At 44.0% G+C, this 21,914-nt stretch overlaps 1 protein-coding gene across 4 annotated transcripts in view; it reads left to right on the forward strand.

Moving 5' to 3' along the window:
* The window catches only part of cacna2d2a (calcium voltage-gated channel auxiliary subunit alpha2delta 2a), an 824,866-nt gene that overhangs the window by 627,857 nt on the left and 175,095 nt on the right, over window positions 1–21,914 (forward strand). For all 4 annotated transcript variants that reach the window (XM_043708451.2, XM_043708452.2, XM_043708454.2 and 1 more), the window contains one exon: window positions 7,195–7,294. In XM_043708451.2, the coding sequence (XP_043564386.1) occupies window positions 7,195–7,294 (100 nt within the window). The remainder of the gene's footprint in view (window positions 1–7,194; window positions 7,295–21,914) is intronic.

The following is a 21,914-nucleotide window of genomic DNA, read 5'->3' on the forward strand; positions in this document are numbered from 1 at the left end:
TCTAGTTCGTTCATAAACATGCTGCTTTAGAAAACTATCCCGCATGTAGCAATTCATTACCTTTCTGGCATGTGCCTGTCTGCTTATCCCACTCTGTTTTACTACATGCTTAAACTCAGCATTTATGCAAACTACCAATTTACAGCTACTCCTGCAGTACTTGCACACAATTCTCAGTACAGTACTGAATACTTTTTGATTTCATAATTCTACCCATAAAATCTCCAAAACCTCTCATATCCTTGCTCATCATTGAGTTGATACATTCCTTAAGCATTAAAACTAATGCCTCTTCTATCTCTGGGGTGACAGTTGGGAGCATTTTAGTGAAAGCAGTCACCACACAATACATTTTAAGTTTATTATAGAAATGGAGTAAGATGGTCTGGAAAAACAGATTTTGGATTGGAGTAAAGGAGGTTTTGTTAAAATAAGGTAGGAACTGGCAAAAATAGACTGAGTGCAGATACTTGAGGGTAAATTATAGCAGAACATTGTGACACATTCAAAAAGGTACTGGGGAGACTACAGGCTGAACATATTCCCTTTAGGGTGAAATGTAAGAATAACAATCGCAGAGAACCCTGAATGTTTAGGAATATTTGGGACTGGATTAAAAAAAAACAATAGGGAGATGTATAACAGGTGAAAAAGGGAACAAAACAACAAAGACCCTTGGAGTATGGAAAGTGCAGGGGGATCTCAAAAACAAATAAGAGAGCAGGGAGGGGGAAATGAGAAAATGCTGATGGACAAGATTGGATAGAATTCCAACCTCAAGTGTATCAAGGGGAAGAGAGTAATCATGGAAAATGTAGGATCCATCAGGGACCAAGGAGGAAATCTGTGAATAAAGACAGAAGACATTGCAGAGTGTTAAATGAGTACTTCACATCTGTCTTTATTGGGGAGGAGGTTGCAAGTACAGAATTTGAAAAGATGGACCGTGAGGCTCGTGAACAGTTTGATTTAGGGAATGAGGAGATATTGGAGATTTAGCAGGTTTAAAAGTGAACACATCTCCAGGTCCAGATGAGTTGTATCCTAAACTACTGCGGGAGATGAGGAAGAAAATTATAGAGTCCCTGACTCAAATTTTTAAATCATCTCTGACCACAGAGGAGGTACCAGAGGACTGGAAGACAGTTAATTTGGTTCCACTTTACAAAAATGGTGATTAAGATAAACCTGGGAACTGAGAGTCTAACATCAGTAGAAGAGGAACTATTAGAGAAAATAGGGAAGGGGAACATTAATCTCCTTTAAGGAAGCAAGGTTTGTTCAGGGATAGTCAGCCTGACTTTGACAGAGGGAATCTGGTTGAATTTTCCAAGGAGGTAATCAAGTGTAGAGATTAGATTAGTTTACTTACAGTGTGGAAACAGGCCCTTCGGCCCAACAGGCCCTTCGGCCCCACGCCAACCTGCCGAAGCGCAACCCACCCAGACCCATTTACCCCTTCACCTAACACTACAGGCAATTTAGCGTGGCCGATTCATCTAACTTGCACATTTTTTGGATTGTGGGAGGAAACCGGAACACCCGGAGGAAACCCACGCAGACACGGAAAGAATGTGCAAACTCCACACAGTCAGTCGCCTGAGGTGGGAATTGAACCTGGGTCTCTGGCGCTGTGAGGCAGCAGTGCTAACCACTGTGCCGCCCATAAGGGTAGGGCATTTGGTGTACTTATATGGATACCAGTAGGATCTTTGACTAGGTCCGACATGGGAAACTGGTAGAGAATGTAACCGTTCATGGGATCTAGAGTACTTAACAAGCTGGATCAAAATTGACATACAGATCATTCTACTTTAACGCGTGTTTCATCAGCACAAATTGGCTATAATGCGATTGATGAATTATGGATGTTGTTTGGAGAACGCGAGCTTTCTACTGAACAGGTGTAGTGATTTCCTATTAGCAACCTTTGTTAGCATGATTTTCTATAAGTTTTCCATAACATGATTTTGTATAGCACGAAGTTGCAGAGGAACACAACTGTCGCATTGTAGCAGAACGACCTGTAGTAGCAAGAGACAGAGAGTAGTGGTAGGCTGTTTGTGTGACTATAGCCTGTTGTACAATGGTGTACCACAGGGGTCAGTGTTGCGTCCCCTGTTGATCGTGATATATATACAGAGGAACCTTGATTATCTGAACGACACGGGCGGGGAGTATTTTGTTTGGATAATCGAATGCCGGATAACACAGTTTAGCCAAACATCGAGACCTTGTGATTTTGTTCGGATAATCTGAAATTCAGATAATCAAATGCCGGCTAATTGAGGTTCCTCTGTAAACAATATAGATAAGAATTTGGAAGTGATGATTAGTAAGTTTGCAGATGACACAAAGATTGGCTGGGTAGTTGGCAGTGAGGAGCATTGCATTAGATTATACGAGGATATAGGAGGAGATTGATCAGATGGGCAGATCAGTTGTAGATGGAATTTAACCTTGATATATGTGAGGTGATGCACTTTAGAAAAACTAATAATTCAAGGGAGTCCGCAATTAATGGCAAGACACTAAGAAGTTCAGAGAGATCTTGGGGTGCTTGTGAACTGTGTGCAGTTCTGGTCAGCACAGGAAGGATATGCATGCACTGGAGAGGCTACAGAGTAGATTTACAAGAACGTTGCCAAGGATAGAGCATTCCAATGATGAAGAAAGGTTGCACAAGCTCGGATTGTTTTCTTTAGAGCAGAGAAGGTTGTGGTGGAATCTGATAGAGTAGAAAGTGAGGGCTGCAGATGCTGGAGATGAGAGGTGAAAATGTGTTGCTGGAAAAGCGCAGCAGGTCAGGCAGCATCCAAGGAACAGGAGAATCGACGTTTCGGGCATAAGCCCTTCTTCAGAAATCTGATAGAGTATACAAGATTGACGGACATGGACATGGTGGACAGAAAATAGCCGTTCCTCTAATTCAAGGGTCAGTACCAAAGGGGCATAGTTTTAAAGTGAAAGGTTTAGAATAGAATATCCTTTATTGTCATGTGTACCCTATTGTTGAAGTACAGTGAAAAGCTTTTACCTTATCTGCTTCTTATGGTGTCATTGTTAAATAGGACATCATTAAAGGATTGACATCACAGTCAGGTAAAAAATTTCAAATAAGCATGACATTGTAGCAGCTCAGCACAGGGCCTCCACACATGGTGAGTCTGCCCATGCTAGACCCCATTTCAAAGCCCATCCCCACAGCATTCCAAGACTGCTCTGTACCAGCATTCAACTGCTCCAAGATAAGTTCCAGAATTTGATGCCCTGCACCCATCTCCACCTAGGACTCGCTGCCTACATGCTGCTCTAAGACTTACTGCCGGTGTACTACTCCGGGCCTCACTCCCCATGCACTGCTCGCTACCCTCAAGCTCCTCAGGTGCTCACTGCCCTCGTGTTTATCTGGAACCCACTATCCACATGCGCCTCTGGGGCTCACTGCCCTCTGTGCTCCTCTGGGGCCCACTATCCTCACGCGCCTCTGGGGATCACTGCCCTCACACTCACTTTCCTCACATTCACTGCCCTGACGCTCCTCTGGGCCTCACTGCTCTCGTGTTTACCCGGGGCTCACTGCCCTCACGCTCCTCTGGGGCTCACTGCTCTCGTGTTTTCCTGGGGCTCACTGCCCTCACGCTCCTCTGGGGCTCACTGCCCTTGTGTTTACTCGGGGCTCTCTGCTCTTATGTTTAGCCAGGGCTCCCTGCCCTCATATTTACCCGGGGATCACTGCCTTCATGATTACCCTGGACTCACTGCCCTCACAATGAGAAAGAAAGAAAACGGAATAGGAAAGAAAAAGAACAGGAGGAGCAGAGGACCTCTAGCAGGAGCATTTAGAGGAAATTGAAGAAAATCTTTCCACCAACAGGGTCATGAGTGTCTGGAATGCACTGCCTTTGAGGACAGTTGAAGCAGATAACCTCATAAACTTGAAAAAATGTTGATGTGCAGATGAAGTGTCATAACATTCAAGGCTATCAGCCTGGTGTGGGAAAGTGGGGCTAGTGGAGGTAGTAGTGTATAGATATAATGGGCCAAAGGACTTCTTCTATACTGTATAATTCTGTGATTGCTTTCCTTGTATTCCTTGTCATTTTTATGTCTGAGTCCCAAAGCCTTTCAGGCACGTCTGTCACAGTTGCTCGTAACAGAAGTGGAACTTTGTGAAGCTAATTTCCCAGGGGTCATCCAAGTCTATAGCTGAGACTCCATTTTGCTCAAAAATAACCCTCTAGGAAAAGATTGGAATGGTCATTTTGGAGACTGGAACAGTTGGAAAGGGAATTTGGAATGCAGGATAGAAATGAGAAAGTCAGAGGGGAAGATAGATGTGTCTGTAGAGAAGATCTCACTTTCCACGAGAGTAGTATCGGCTGATTGGAGACAAGCGAATGTTATTCCTGTGTTCAAGAAAGGGAGTAGGGAAATCCCTGGGAATCACAGACCAGTCAGTCTTACATCTGTTGTAAGCAAGGTACTGGGAAGGATTTTGAGAGATAGGATTTATGACTATTTGGAAGAACAGAATTTGATTAAAGATAGTCAGCATGGCATTGTGAGGAGCAGGTAATGCCTCACAAGCCTTACTGAGTTCTTTGAGGATGTGACAAGTTGACAAAGGTCGAGCAGTGGATGTGGTGTATATGGATTTTTTCAGTAAGGCATTTGATAAGGTTCTCCACTGTAGGCTCATTCAGAAAGTTAGGAGGTATGGGATACAGGGAAATTTGGCTGTCTGGATACAGAATGGGCTGGCCAAAAGAAGACAACGAGAGATAGTGAGTGGAAAGTATTCCGCCTGGAGGTCAGTGACCAGTGGTGTTCTTGGGCCCCTGCCCTTTGTAGTTTTTATAAATGACTGATGAAGAATTGGCAGGATGGGTTAGTAAGTTTGCCAATGACAGAAAGGTTGGTGGTGTTGTTGATAGTATCGAGGACTTTTACAGGCTACAACAAGACACTGACAGGATGCAGAACTGGGCTGACAAGTGGCAGATAGAGTTCAATCTGGATACATGAGAAGTGATTCATTTTGGAAGATTGAATTTGAATGGTGAATACAGGGTTAAAGGCAGGATTCTTGGCAGTGTGAAGGAACAACGGGTTCTTCAGATCCACATGTATAGATCCCTCAAAGTTGCCACCCAAGTTGATAGGGTTGTTAAGAAGGCATACGATGTTTTGGCTTTCATTAACAGGGGGATTGAGTTTAAGAGCTGCAAGGTTTTGCTGCAGCTCTATAAAACCCTGGTTAGACCACACTTGCAATATTGTGTCCAGTTCTAGTCGCCTCATAGGAAGGATGTAGATGCTTTAGAGAAGGTGTGGAGGAGATTTATCAGGATGCTGCCTCGATTGTAGGGTTTGTCTTATGAAAAGAGGTTGAGTGAGCTAAGGTTTTTCAAACTGGAGAGAAGAGGGAATAGAGGTGATTTGATAGAGGTGTTCAAGGTAATGAGAGGCATAGATAGAGTAGATAGCCAGAGAACATTCCCCAGGGCAGAAATGGCTATCACGAGGGGTCATAATTTTAAAGTGATTGCAGGAAGGTATATGTGTCAGAGGTAGGTTCTTTATGCGGAGAGTGATGAGTGTGTAGAATGCACTGCCAGCGTTGGTAGTAGACTCAGAGATATTAGGGACACTTAAGTGACTGCTGGATAAGCACATGGATGGAAGTAAATCGAAGGGTGTGTAGGTTAAGTTGATCTTAGATTAAGCAGCATCCAAGGAGCAGGAAAATCAATGTTTTGGGTAAAAGCTCTTCATCAGGAATGAGGCTGGGAGCCTCGGGGGTGTAGAGATAAATTGGAAGGGGGGGGGGGCTGGGGCTGGGGCTGGGGCTGGAGGGAAAGTAACTGAGAGTGCAGTAGGTGGTTGGAGGTGCGGGTAAAGGTGATAGACCGGAAGGGAGAATGGAATGGATAGGTGGGAAGGAAGATGGACAGGTGGGACAGGCCATGAGGGGGTTCCTGAGCTGGAAGGTTGGAACTGGGATAAGTTGGGGGAGGGGAAATGAGGAAACTGGTGAAATCCACCTTGATGCCATGAGGTTGGAGGGTCCCAAGGCGGAAGATGAGGCATTCTTCCTGCAGGCGTCGAGTGGTAAGGGAGTGGCAATGGAGGAGGCACAGGCCCTGCATGTCCTTGGCAGAGTGGGAGGGGGAGTTGAAGTGATTGGCCACGGGGTGGTGGGGTTAGTTAGCGCAGGTGTCCTGGAGATGTTCTCTGAAGTGCTCTGCGAGTCGGTGTCCTGCCTCCTCAATATAGAGGAGACCGCATCAGGAGCAACGGTTACAGTATATGACATGTGGAAGTGCAGGTGGAACTTTGACAGATGTGGAAGGCTCCTTTGGGGCCTTGGACGGAGGTGAGGGGGAGGTGTGGGTGCAGGTTTTGCAGTTCCTGTGGTAGCAGGGAAAGGTGGCAGGAGGGGAGGGTGGTTTGTTGGGGGAGTGTGGACCTGACGAGATAGTTGCGGAGGGAACGGTCTTTACGAAAAGCGGATAGGGGTGGGAAGGGAAATGAGGTAGTTTGATTATAATGTTTCAATTACCAGGTTGGCTTCCTGCAGTCAGATTGGCTGCCCAAGCCCTGTCTTGCCTTGGTTAAAAGTTGCATGATGGCTTTGTGGTTTCGATTCTTGCACATTTTAACATCACACCTCATCCAGTCCACCTTATTGGAGACTGTTAAAACTCCTCCAAAGTATTTACATGTTATAGTGTGCTTGTTTGAATTAGTTGAGATATTCTGGTTATGATGATAATTGTTTCATTGTAAAAATATTTTAGATAATAAGAAATAAAGGTAATTGAATAAGTGATTTGAGAATTCTCTGGATCTATTAGTAGACTGAGTCCGTCAAGTTTGCGTACAGATCTATATTTCAGTGTAATCTAGACAATGCATAGATCTGGAAAAAAGTGTGTGTGTAGCATACAGCAAATGTCTGCATCTGTGTGTAACTTTTTTATGTGACTGTGTATATATCTGCATATTTGTATGCATAACTGTTTATGTGTCTGTGTGGATGTGTGCGCATACTGATATATATGTGTGGGTGGGTGTGTCTATAGATGCATCTCTGTCTCTGTGTGGTGCCTATCTCGTATGCACATGAATGTGTATGCGTGTAAGTGTCTATTCCGAGAGGTCACTGCCCTGTGTTTTGTCTGTTGTTAGGAGCGGTAGTGTCAGTGGCCTTACGCTGAAGCTAATGAAGACATCTGTCATTGAGATGCTGGACACACTGTCCGATGATGACTATGTGAATGTTGCATCGGTAAGTACTGAATCTAACACAAAATACATGCCTTACCAAACTTGGATAGAATATCTTTACGATCTGTTTATTCTGTAAGAGATTGTGTGGCTGGTTTGCAATTGGTGGATGTAATGGTGACTGAAATGTCCTGTCATCTCCCTGGATCACAAAGTCCCATCAGCTTGTCCAGCCTGTGTCAAGTTTTGCCCGATGTAAGACAGTTACAAGCCATGATATTATTCTAGAAAGACCTTCTGGAGTTCAGATAGATGGAGGTTGTGTAATCATTTGGAGAAGTGATCTTATGTCAATCTTTAACTCTGCTTTGATGTTATGGATACAAATGTTGTATTGAACACATGTAGAGTTTTGAACCCAGCAGAATCTTTTTAGAATTTCCCAGTGTGTCATCCCCAAGCACCACTCCCCTGCTCATCTTTCCCTGTGCTCACTGACATCATTGAAATGCTTTAACCTCAGTGAGGTCCAACTCCACTGTGATCGGTGATATCCGGTGGGGAAGGTGTAAAGAGTCAGCACTTTGAGTCTCTCAGCATTTGAAGGTGTCACTAAAAAGAAGCAAACTTCTTCTTCCTCCCCTCCATCAAACCCCCCCCGCCATCTGGTTCTCCTCTTCTATATCTGAGTTTTGTATATCCCACTCCCTCAGTTTCCCCTCACCCCCTGCACAAGGGAGGCCTTTCTGGTTCTGGGAACTTCTCTCACAACAGCTGCAGCCATGAAGTTATACAGTGTAAGATTTATGGAGGTCATGTGTTCTCATGCCTTGGAGTCAGGCATCATGTGGTTGGATTTCACGCAGACAGAATGTTACATGATCAAGCCTTCCAGATTGTCTGTCATTTAACAATTCATCATAAATGCAAAACATCTGCTCCTTTCAAGAAAGTGAGAGAAAACTAGATACTTTTTTGGAGCTTGAAACACATTTCAGAGCCACAAATTCCTTGCCCAAAGTACTTTCAAATTCTAATTGATTTCAGCCAGTGTTTACTTAACAACAAATAAGGCATCATAGCTCCACCTTACTAGTGGGTTTAAGTAGTATGTGGTTGCACTGAAGGTAGACACAGGACTGCAGTCAGGTGATCAATCTCACAGCACTAATTTTTTATTTTATTCAGGATTTTGAAAGGGGTGTGAAATGAAATAGTGATGGAGATCTTATTCATATTCTGAGATTAAATGTGAATTTGTTGAATGAGAGAATTCGAGCGGGTGAGTGCAGCAGAGAGCCTAAGATGGCAAATACCTCTATCAAAACTATCTGAGGGCCTCTTCTTCTTCCAAGACTAGAGATTCAGACAGATCCCATCCACCACCAGTTTCCTCTGCCTGGCAGAGCTCATTCTAACACTGAACAACTTCTCCTGTATCTTGCTTCACTTCCTCCAAATAAAAGGTATGGATAGCTGCATGGGTCTCAGCTCTATCTGTCGTCTTGTAGGATATATGGAATATTCCTTCCAACCCACCCCACCCTTCAAATAATTCATTCTTAATGACTGAATCAATGCCACTTCTTGCTCATCCAGAACTGGAAAAAAATACTTCTTTCCAATTTCCACTCTACTCTCACATTTACTTGGTGAATCTCTGAGTCTTCCTTTCCCTCCCTTAAGTACCTTGTCACATTTCCAGAATAGATTGTCCAGTAATATCCATCACAAATCCACAGACTCCTAAAGCTACATTTCTTCACATTCTGCTCCTACAAGAACTCCATTCCAATCTCCCCGTTTCTCTGTCTCTGTCGCATCTGTACCAATGATGCCAACTTATCACAAAGGCAGTTTCAATATGACTTCTTTTTTCCTCAATCAAGAATCTGACCCTTCCCACCGATGTGGTTGATAAAGCTCCCAGCAATTTCCAACCCATTGACACACTTCTGTCTCTCCCATTCTCCTTCATCCTAGAACAACAATATGGTTCCACCAGTCACAAAGTCATAGAGTAATACAGCATGGAAACATGTTCGAAACTGCTCCATGCTGACCATCGTGTCCACTCAGCTAGTTCTAATTGCCCACATTTGGTCTATATCCCTCTAAACCCTTCCCTCCATGTACCTATCTAAATGTTGTTTTAAATGTTGCTATTGTATTTGCCTATTGTACCACCAGATGGTACCAATAACCTGGGGGGGAAATTTGCTAATGCTCTTCGGATGAGTTTAAACTAATTCAGCAGGGGGATGTGAACCTAAACTGTAGTTCAAGTACACGGGAGGTTGAGAGTAGTGAGGTCAGAAATAAGGTGTCAAGGTCGCAAGAGAGCACTGGCAAGCAAGAAGTTGGTTTGAAGTGTGTCTATTTCAATGTCAGGAGCATTCAGAATAAGGTGGATGAACTTGCAGCATGGATTGGTATCTGGGATTTCAATGTTGTGGCCATTTCGGAGACGTGGAGAGAGCAGGGACAGGAATGGTTGTATAGGTACTGGGATTTACATGTTTCAGTAAAAACAGAGAAGATGGGAAAAGAGAGGGTGGTGTGGCATTGTTAGTAAAGGACTGTATTATGGTTGCAGAAAGGACGTTTGAGGACTCGTCTATTGAGGTAATATGGGCTGAGGTTAGAAACAGGAAAAGAGGGGTCACCATGTTGGAAGTTTTCTATAGGCCTCCGAATAGTTCCAGAGATTTAGAGGGTAGGATAGCAAAGATAATTCGCAATAGAAGTGAGAGTAACAGAGTAGTTGTTATGGGAGAAAGTGAGGACTGCAGATGCTGGAGATCAGAGCTGAAAACTTGTTGCTGGAAAAGCGCAGCAGGTCGGGCAGCATCCAAGGAACATTCTCCTCGTGTCTGCATGGGTTTCCTCTGGGCGCTCCAGTTTCTTCCCATAGTCCAAAGACTGGTCAGGTGAATTGGCCGTGCTAAATTGCCCATAATTTAGATGCATTAGTGTTAGATGCATTAGTCAGAGGGAAATGGGTCTGGGTGGGTTACTCTTTGGAGGGTCAGCATGGATTTGCTGTAGGGAATCTAATCTAATTTGGTTATGTTTACTTTAGCGATGGAAAAGGATAGGTATGTATCTGGTTATAGCTGAGGGAAAGGCAATTATGATGCGATTAGGCAAGATTTAGAATGCATAGGATGGGGAACAAATCTGCAGGGGATGGGCACAGCTGAAATGTGGAGCTTATTCAAGGAACAATTACTGCAGGTCCTTGATAAGTATGTAACTGTCAGGCAGGGAGGAGGTGGTTGAGTGAGGAAGCTATGGTTTACGAAAGAAGTTGAATCTCTTGTCAAGAGGAAGAATAAGGCTTATGTTAGGATGATTTGTGAAGGCCCAGTCAGGGTGCTTGGGAGTTACAAGTTAGCCAGGAAAGACCTAATGAGAGAGCTATGAAGAGCCAGGAGGGGACATGAGAAGTCATTGGCAGATAGGATCAAGGAAAAACCTAAGACTTTTTATACGTATATCATGAATAAAAGAATGATGAGAGGAAGATTAGGGCTGAAAATGTGTTGCTGGAAAAGCGCAGGAGAGGAAGATTAGGTCCAATCAAGGATAGTAGTGGGAAGTTGTGCATGGAGTCAGAGGAAATAGGGGAAGCGCTAAATGATTATTTTTTTGTCAGTATTCACACAGGAAAAAGACAATGTTGTTGAGGAGAATACTGAGATACAGGCTACTAGACTAGATGCGATTGAGGTTCACAAGGAGGAGGTGTTAGCAATTCTGGAGAGTTTGAAAATAGCTAAGCCCCCTGGGCCAGATGGGATTTATCCTAGGATTCCCTGCGAAGCCAGGGAGGAGATTGCAGAGCCTTTGGCTTTGATGTCTATGTCACCATTGTCTATAGGAATAGTACCAGAAGACTGGAGGATATCAAATGTTGTTCTCTTGTTCAAGAAGGGGAGTAGAGACAACCCTGATAATTATAGACCAGTGAGCCTTACTTCGGTTCTGAGTAAGGTGTTGGAAAAGGTTATAAGAGATAAGGCTTATAGTCATCTAGAGAGGAATAAGTTGATTAGGGATAGTCAACACGGTTTTCTGTAGGGTAGGTCATGCCTCACAAACCTTATTGAGTTCTTTGAGAAAGTGACCAAACAGGTGGATGAGGGCATGGAGGTTGATGTGGTGTATATGGATTTCAGTAAGGCTGATAAGGTTCCCCATGGTAGGCTATTGCACAAAATGCGGAGACATGGGATTGAGGGTGATTTAGCAGCTTGGATCAGAAATTGGCTAGCTGAAAGAAGACAGAGGGTGGTGGTTGATGGAAAATGTTTTTCCCAGGGATTTAGTTACTAATGGCGTCCCACAAGGATCTATTTTGGGTTCACTGCTGTTTGTCGTTTTTATAAATGACCTGGATGAGGGCGTAGAAGGATGGGTTAGTAACTTTGCAGATGACACTAAGGTCGGTAGAGTTGTGGATAGTGTCGAAGGATGTTGTAGGTTATAGAGGGTCATAGATAAGCTGCAGAGCTGGGCTGAGAGGTAGCAAATGGAGTTTAATACAGAAAAGTGTGAGGTGATTCACTTTGGAAGGAGCAACAGGAATGCAGAGTACTGGGCTAATGGTAAGATTATTGGTAGTCTAGATAAGCAAAGAGATCCCAGTGTCCATGTACATAGATCCCTGAAAGTTGCCACCCAGGTTGATAGGGACGTTATGAAGACGTACGGTGTGTTAGCTTTTATTAGTAGAGGGATTGAGTTTCGGAACCATGAGGTCATGCTGCAGCTGTACAAAACTCTGGTGCAGCTGCAGTTGAAGTATTGTGTACAGTTCTGGTCAGTGCATTATAGGAAGGATGCGGAAGCTTCGGAAAGGGTTCAGAAGAGATTTACTAGGATGTTGCCTGGTATGGAGGGAAGGTGTTATGAAGAAAGGCTGAGGGACTTAAGGCTGTTTTCATGAGAGAGAAGAAGGTCGAGAGATGACTTAATTAAGATATATAAGATAATCAGGGTGGATATTGAGAGCCTTTTTCCTCGTATGGTGATGGCTAGTAGGAGGGAACATAGCTTTAAATTGAGGGGTGATAGATATAGGACAGATGTCAGAGGTAGTTTCTTTACTCAGCGAGTAGTAGAGACGTGGAATGCAGTGCCTGTAACAGTAGTAGACTCACCAACTTTACAGGCATTTAAAAGGTCATTGGATAGACATTTGGATGAAATTTGGAATAGTGTTGGTTAGATGGGCATCAGATTGGTTTCACAGGTCGGCATAACATTGAGGGTCGAATGGCTTGTACTGCGCTGTAATGTTCTGTGTTCTAACCACTTTATCTTGCAGCCCATCCCATATATGCATCACTATCTGCATGAAGCAGTTGCCCCTCAGGTCCTTCCTAAATCTTTCCCCTCTCACCTTAAACCTATGTCCTCTAGTTTTTAATCCCCATCCCTGGGAAAAAGACTATATGCATTCATCCTTTCTATGCCCCTTATGATTTTATACACCTCAATAAGTTCTCACTCATTTCCCTACATTCCAAGGAATAAAGTCCTATCCTGGCCAACCTCTCCCTATAATTCATGCCTACTTGTCCTGGCAACATCCTTGCAAATCTTCTTTGTATTCTTTCCAGTTTAACTATGTTAAAAATCACACAAGACCAGGTGATAATCCAACAGTATATTTGAAAGCACTAGCTTTCAGACCGCTGCTCCTTCATCAGGTAGCTGTGGAGCAGGATCATAACTGTGTCTTTCCTATAACAGGGTGACCAAAACTGTACACAATACTCCAAGCGTGGCCTCACCAATGATCCATACAACTGTAACGTAATAACCCAACTCTTATACTCAATGCCTAGACTGATTAAAGCCAGCATTCCAAATGCCTTCTTCACCACCCTGTCTACCTGTTCACCACTTTCAACAATCTATGTACTCGAGGGAATCCTGGAGGACAGGATATACAATGTATTTGGATAGGCGAGGGCTGATTAGGGATCGTCAACATGACTTTGTCCATGGGAAATCATGTCTCATGAACTTGATTAGGTTTTTTGAAGAAGTAACAAAGAAGATTGATGAGGGAAGAGCAGTATGTGTGATCTATATGGCATTCAGTAAGGCATTCGACAAGATTCCCCATGGGAAACTGGTTAGGAGTTGAAATACAGGGAGATACAGGCCATTTGGATACCGACCTAGCTCGAAGGTAGAAGACAGAGGGTGGTGGTGGAGGGTTGTTTTTCAGACTGGAGGCCTGTGACCAGTGGAGTGCCACAAGGATCGGTGCTGAGTCCACTACTTTTCATCATTTATATAAATGATTTGGATGCGAGCATAAGAGGTATAGTTAGTAAGTTTGCAGATGACACCAAAATTGGAGGTGTAGTGGACAGCGAAGAAGATTACCTCAGATTACAATGGGATTTTGATCAGATATGCCAATGGGCTGAGAAGTATCAGATGGAGTTTAATTTCGAAAACGTGAGATGCTTCATTTTTGGAAAGCAAATCTTAGCAGGACTTACACACTTACACACTTAATGGTAAGGTCCTAGGGAGTGTTGCTGAACAAAGAGACCTTGGAGTACAGGTTCATAGCTCCTTGAAAGTGGAGTCGCAGGTAGATAGGATAGTGAAATGACACTTGGTATGCTTTCCTTTATTGGTCAGAGTATTGAGTACAGGAATTGGGAGGTCATGCTGCGTCTGTACCGGACATTGGTTAGTCCACTATTGGAATATTGTGTGCAATTCTGGTCTCCTTCTTATCGAAAAGATGTTGTGAAACTTAAAAGGGTTCAGAAAAGATTTACAAGGATGTTGCCAGGGTTGGAGGATTTGAGCTATAGGGAGAGGTACAATAGGCCTGGGCTGTTTTCCCTGGAGCATCAAGAGGCTGAGGGGTGACCTTATGGAGGTTTATAAAATCATGAGGGGCATGGATAGGATAAAGAAACAAAGTGTTTTCCCTGGGGTGGGGGAGTCCAGAAGTAGAGGACATAGGTTTAGGGTGAGAGGGGAAAGATATAAAAGGGACCCAAGGGGCAACTTTTTCACGCAGAGGGTGGTACGTGTATGGAATGAGCTGCCAGAGGAAATGGTGGAGGCTAGTACAATTGCAACATTTAAAAGGCATTTGGATGGGTATATGAATAGGAAGGGTTTGGAGGGATATGGGCCGGGTGCTGGCAGGTGGGACTAGATTGGGTTGGGATATCTGGTCGGCATGGACAAGTTGGACCGAAAGGTCTGTTTCCATGCTGTACGTCTCTCTGACTCTGTTCCATAACACTCTTCATGACCTTACCATTTATTGTATAAATCCTACCTTGGTTTGACTTTCCAAAGTGTAACACATTACACTTATCTGTATTGAATTGCATTTGTCAATCCTCAGCCCACTTTCCCATCTGATCAAGATCTCTCTCTCTAATTTTTGATAACCTTCCTCACTATCCGCAAACTTACTAATCACACCCTGTACATTCACATCAAGATCATTTATGTAAATAACAAATAACAAAGGTCCCAGCAACGACCCCTGTTTCATACCACTAGTCACAGGCCTGCAGTCCAAAAAACAACCTTCAACCATCACCCTCTGCTTCCCATTATCGAGCCAATTTTGAATCTAATTAGCTAGCTCTCCCTGGATCCCAAGTGATCTAACCTTCATGACTAGCCTGCCATACGGGACCTTGTCAAAGGCCATACTAAAGTCCATACAGACAACATACACAGTCCTACCCTCATCTACCTCTTTGAAAAACTCTAAAAGATTTGTCAGACATTACTTCCCACCCGCAAATCCATGCTGACTATCCCTAATCAGACCTTGACTATTCATTATCTCTCCACCCCGGAAGCTCCCAACCTCATTCCTGATGAGGGGCTCCTGCCCGAAACATCGATTTTCCTGCTCCTCGGATGCTGTGCTTTTCCTGCACCACTCTAATCTTGACTATTCAAACGTTGGTTGATCCTGTCCTTCAGTATCCTCTCCAACAACTAGCCTACCAGTGATGTCAGGCTCACTGGCCTGCAGTTCGCTGGTTTGTCTTTGCTACCTTTCTTAAACAATGGAACAACATTAGCCATCCTACAGTCTTTCGGAAATTCTCCAATGAAGCAAAAATGTCTGCAAGGTCCTCTGCAAATTCTTCCCAAGCCTCAGAAAATGTCCGAGGATGTACTTGATTAGGCCCTTTTTTCTATTCCACCAATCTCAGATACAAGATATCATCATTCATCAATTCCAGCACAGTGCCACCACAAAACACACAATGTGGTTATTCCCTTCACAACGTGTTGTTAGAGAGAGTAGCTTTTATTTGTCAACTAATCCAGTAAAAACGAGACAATTTTCCTCCAAGACCAAGGGTGCTACATGGACAGCACAACTACACAATTCTACACGGGATAAAGTGCATTAGAAGTGCAAAACACGTAAGTTACAGTGTAATAGAAGAATGATAAATAATAGGTATTTTTCTAGCAGCAATTCTAAGTCATGCAAAGAATTTCAGATGGGAATGGGTCCGATCATACTGTGTTAAGGAGCCTGATAGCCTGAGGAAGAAACTGGTGCACAGTCTGGCCACGAGAGACTGAATGCTCCGGTATCTTCTGCCAGACGGCAGGAGGGAGAAGAGTTTGAGTGAGGGGTGTGTGGTGTCTTCCACAATGCTCTTAGCCTTTCGGATGCAGCGTGTGGTGTAAATGTCTGTAATGGAGGGAAGAGAAACCCTGATGATCTTCTCAGCTGTCCTCACTATCCATTGTAGGGTCTTACGATCCAAAATGGTGCAATTCCTGAACCAGGCAGTGATGCAGCAGCTCAGGGTACTGTATGACCCCTCTGTAGAATGTGGTGAGGATGGGGATTGGGAGGTGGGCTTTCCTCAGCCTGAACAGAAAGTAGAGACGTTGCTGGACTTTCTTGTCTATGGAGCTGGTGTTGAGGGTCCAGATGAGATTCTCCGCCAGGTGTACACCAAGAAATTTGGTGCTCTTCATGATCTCCATGGGGGAGCTGTTGATGTCCAGCGGACAGTGGTCGCTTTGTGCCCTCCTGAAGTCAACAACCATCTCTTCCGTCTTGTACACATTCAGAGACAGGTTGTTGGCTCTGCACCAGTCTGTTAGCTGCTGCACCTCCTCTCTGTGTATGTTGACTTGTTCCTGCTGATGAGACCCACTACACTTGTATCATCAGCGAACTGTGATTTGACCTGTGCTTCGCTGCACAGTCATGTGTCAGCAGGGTGAACAGCTGTGGACTGAGCATAGAGCCCTGGGAGGCCCCTGTGCTCAGTATGATGGTGTTGGAGATGATCTTCCCAATCCAGACTGACTGAGGTCTCCCAGTCAGGAAATCCAGGATCCAATTACAAAAGGAGGTATTTAAGTCCAGCAGACTCAGCTTTCCAGTCAGGTGCTGAGGAATAATAGTGTTAAATGTAGAACTGAAGTCTATGAATAGTAGTCTGACGTAGGTGTCTTTCTTCTCCAGGTGAGTGAGAGCCAGGTGGAGGGTGGTGGAAATGGCATCAGCTGTTGAGCATTGGGTTGATGAATGAACTGCAGGGTGTTCAGTGAGAGGGAAGGGGGCAGCAGGGTCTTAATATGCCTCATCACAAGCCTCTCGAACTCCTCCATCCTCAAAACCTCATCTCCCTCCCATGGTAGCTTCCCATGCAATTATAGGAGGGATAAGACTTGCACTTTTCTGTCATAGTCAGAGAGTCATACAGCATGAAAACAGATCCTTCGGTCCAACCAGTCCGTGCCGAACATAATCTCAAACTAGGTGAAAGTGAGGACTGCAGATGCTGGAGATAAGAGTCAAGATTAGAATGGTGCTGGAAAAGCATAGCTGGTCAGGCAGCATCCGAGGAGTAGGAAAATCGATGTTTCGGGCAAAAGCCCTTCATCAGGAATGAGGTAGCAGGAAAATTGACATTTCAGGCAAAAGCCCTTCATCAGGAATGAGGCAATTTTTTTTGCACAGAGGGTGGTTCAGGTGTGGAATTAAATTTCTGACGAAGTGATGGATGCGAGTGCAATTACAACGTTTTGAGCTCATTCCTGATGAAGGGGTTTTGCCTGAAACGTCGATTTTCCTGCTCCTCAGATGCTGCCTGACCTGTTGTGCTTTTTCAGCATCACTCTAATATTGACCATAATCCCAAACTAATCTAGTCCCACCTGCTTCCTATCCATCCCAACCTTTCTTAATCATGTATCCATCCAAAAGTCTTTAAACGTTGTAATTGTACTCGCATACATCACTTTGTCTGAAGGTTAATTCCACACCTGAACCTCCCTCTGTGCAAACATATTGCCTCCGATGTCTGTTTGAAATGTCTCTCCTCTCACCTTAAAAATGTGTTTATGACCAAAACACTCCATCCACGTGCGGCAGGAATTTACTTACTTTTCTTTCCTTTCTTTGAATCTAGTTTATTATATACACAGCATACACTGAAGTATCTTCTACATTAGGGATGCCAAACCACGCCTGGGTGACACTTTTGTGGAACACCTCCACTGAGTCTGCAAGCATGACCTTGATTGTCCAGTCACTTGCCTTTTCAACTTATTTTCTCATTGTCTTGCTCACATTTCTGTCTGACGCCTCCTTCAGTGTTGTATTGAAGCCGAATGCAAGCTGCAAGAACTGGACCTAATTGCCCAATTCAACATTTTGGACACAATGTTGAGTTGAGTTCAAAATCCTCAGGCCACCAAATCTCTCCTGCATTCTGAAATTGCCCCCACTGGCACTAGCACAAAATACTGTCTGTTGCGATATTGCTTTCACGCAGAGCTGACCTTTATTTCTGCTGTTAATGCATTCTCTGGGCTAATGCTTCTTCACAACGGGCATTCTCACTTCCTTTATCTTTGATTCTAAGACACTTTTAATCTCTTTTGCCATTTAAACCTTCCCAGATCTGCCCTTTTGTTCCACTAAACTCAGTCCTGTACTGCATATCAACATGATACTCATCACATTTCCACTTCTGTTTCGTTCTGAAGAATCATATTGGAATTGAAATATGAACTGCATTTCTTTCTCCACAAATGAAGAATGTCTTCACTATCCCTGACTGGGGGAGTACTGTTACCAGTTGAAACCGAGCAAAGGTAGTAGCACAGTGGTATACAGTCAGGAAGGATTTGCCCAGGCAAATGTTGACTACAGGCCCCAAGAACTTTCATGGCACCAGGCCAGACATGAGCAAGGAAACAAGCTATTGATTACCATATTCCCACTGATGAGTAATAAGACCAGAGAACCATAAAATGTTGGAGCAGAAGTAGGCCATTCAGCCCAGGGTGGCTGCTCTGCCATTAAATGGGATAATTGTTGATCTGACAATCCTTAGCTCCACTTTCTTGTTTTTTCCCCATAATCCTGATTCTCTTATCAATTAGACATGTCTATTTTAGCCTTTAACACCTCAGTCTCTACAGCCCTCTATAGTAAAGAATACTGGTAAATCACTACTTTCTGAGAGACGAGATTCCTCTTCATCCCTGTCGTAAAGTCATCGAGTTGTACAGCATGGAAACAGATCCTTCAGTCCAACCAGTCCAGGTTGACCATAATCTCAAACTAAACTAGTTCCACCTGCCTGCACTTGACCCATATCCCTCCTAACATTTCTTATTCATGTACTTATCTAAATGTCTTTTAAACACTGCAACTGTACCCGCATCCATCGCTTCCTCTGAAAGTTCATTCCACACATGAACCACTCTCTGTGTAAAAAAAACTGTCCCTCACGTCAGTTTTAAATCTTTCTCCTCTCACTTTACAAAAGAAAAATGCTCCCTAGTCTTGAAATCCCCAACCCTAGGGAAAAGTCACCTGCCTTTGACCTTATTTGCATACACCCCGTGTTTTTTTATAAACCTCCATAAGGTTACCTCCTACCTTCTGGTGAAAGAAATCCCAGCCTATCCAGTCTCTCATTATAACTCAAACCCTCCATTCCCAGCAACATCCTGGTAAGTCTCTTCAGAACCCTCTACAGCTTAATAATATCCTTCCTATAATAAGGAGACCAGAACTCCAGAAGAGGCCTCACCGATGTCTCGTACAACCTCAACGTAATATCCCAATTCCTATTCTCAAAGTTCTGAGCAATTTCTTATGTGTGCAACTCTTTACTCTGAGATTATGCCCTCGGGTCCTAGACTCTTCCATAACAAGACATTTAACCTGTCAAGCCTCTTAAGAATCTTAGATGTTTCAATTAGGTTGCCTTTCATTTGTTTAGATGCCAAAGTGTGCAAGCCCAATCTACTCCTCACAAGATGTCCCTCCATACCTGGTATCGACCCAATGAGCCTTCTGAAGGCTGCGTATATTGCCAGTATATAATTTATTTGAGAAGGTGTCCAAAGCTGTTTACAGTATTTGAGCTAAGGTTTAACCTGGTGCTTTGAAGAGTCTTGGCAAGATCTTGTTAACTGTATACTTCATTCTAAAATAAAGGCCAACATTATGATAGTCTTCCTTATTACATGTTTAATTGATGATTCTCCACTTTGAACGCCATTTTGAGGCAGTACTGAGGATGGACAGGGCATACAGTGTGCTCTGGATGGGGGACTTCAGTGTCAATCACCAAGAATAGCTCAGCAGCACCATTACTGATAAAGCTGATGGGGTTCTAAAGGACTGGGTCTACTGCAGGTGATGAGGGAACCAACAAGAGAGAAAAACATACTTGACCTCATCTTCACCAATCTGCCTACCGCAGATGCATCTGTCTGTGACAATTATCGTTAAGAGTGACTACTACAGAGTTGTTTGTAAGACAAAGGCTTCATATTGAGGATGCCTTCCATTGTGTTTTGTGGTACTGTCACTGTGCTAAATGGGAAGGACTTTGAACAGCTCTAGGAACTCAAGACTAGGCATCCATGAGGCACTATGGGCAATCGGCAACAGCAGATTTGTATTCCAGCATAATTTGAAACCTCATGACCCGGCATATCCCCATGACATGGCAAGGCACAACTAACAAAGGGGTGTCAACCAAGTGAAACTACGTAACAGGACTATTTGTCAAAGAACATAAACAGCAAGTGACAGACAGAGCTAAGTGATGACACAACCAATGGATCAAATCTCAGCTCTCCAGTCCTGTCATATCCAATTATGAATGTGGCAGGCAATTAAACAGCTCTCTAGAGGAGAAGGCTCCACAAGTACCCCCGTCCTCAGTGATGGAAGAGCCCAACACATTAGAGCAACATATAAAGCTGACACATTTGCAACATTCTTCAGCCAGAAGTACTAAGTGGATGATCAACCTCGGCTTTTCCAGAAGTAACAGCATCATCGATGCCAGTCTTCAGCCAGTTGATTCACTCCGTGTGATACCAGGAATGGCTTAAGTCAAAGTCTTTGGGCCCTGATATTTCAATTCCCCTTCCCATTCCCTTTCTGACTTAACCATCCTCCATTGCCACAACAAATCAGAACGCAAATTGACAGCCTACAGCCCAGAGGACTCAGCATTGAGTTCTCCATTTCAAATAACCTCTCTTCCTATCCCCTGACTCCCTTTCCAGCCTCTGCTCCTCCCTTCCATTCCTCTGACCGACCCTTCCTTCAAGCTACCAACCAGCTTCATTCCTCCCATCGACCAACCAGGCTGTATCCACTAGTGTTCACCTATCACTACCTCACCACTCTGCCCCTCTCCCCACCCAAAACCCTCTCCCACCCCCCCCTTTATCTGCAGCTCCCCTTACCCCCACCCCCAGTCCTGAAGAAGAGTCACACCCAAAACTTTGACTTCTCCACCTCCTGATGCTGCCTGGCTTCTGTGTTCTTCCAACCTCCTGCTTGTCTACCCTGACAATATTCGGCAATGGTACAGAAGACATGTAACCTTCTTTAAGCTAAGCCCTAGCATAGCTGTTTCAATGGAGCTACCACAATGGTATCTACTCAACAATCTGAAAAATTGACCAGGTATGTCCTGTACTGAAATAGCAGGACAAATCGAATCCAGCCAATTACTGATTTATCAGTCTACTCTTGATCATCTGTAAAGTGATGGAAAGTTTCATCAACAGTGCTATGAAGCAGCACCTGTTCAGCAATAGCCTGCTCACTGACACCCATTTTGGGTTCCACCAGAGCCAATCAGCACCTGACCTCATTACAGCCTTGGTGCAAACATGGACAAAACAACGAAATTCCAGAGGTGAGATGGGAGTGACTATCCTTGACATCAAGGCTGCATTTGACTGAATGTGGCATCAAGGGTCTGTAGCAAGACTCGAGGAGGAATTCCTCAGGGTGGTATCCTAGGTCTAACCATCATCAGCTGCTAAGTGATAGGTGAACCTTCCCTCCATCATAAATTCAGAAATGGGGTTGTTTGCTGATGACTGCACAATGTTCAGCACTAGTTGAGACTGCTCAGATACTGCAGTAGACCCTGTCAAAATGCAGCAAGATTTGAACAATGCTCGGGCTTGGGCTGACAACTGGCAAATAGCATTCACACCACACAAATGTCAGGCAATCATCGTCTTTGAAAAGAGGAAATCTAACCATCGACATTCAAAGGTATTATCATCACTGAATATCCCATTATCAACATCCTAGGGGTTACCATTGACCAGAAACTGAACTGGACCCACCATAAAAG

The sequence above is a fragment of the Chiloscyllium plagiosum genome, unplaced genomic scaffold (genome assembly GCF_037043375.1).
Source record: "Chiloscyllium plagiosum isolate Xiang-an unplaced genomic scaffold, Cpla_swu_hap1 HiC_scaffold_14, whole genome shotgun sequence".
Taxonomy (NCBI): Eukaryota; Metazoa; Chordata; class Chondrichthyes; order Orectolobiformes; family Hemiscylliidae; genus Chiloscyllium; species Chiloscyllium plagiosum.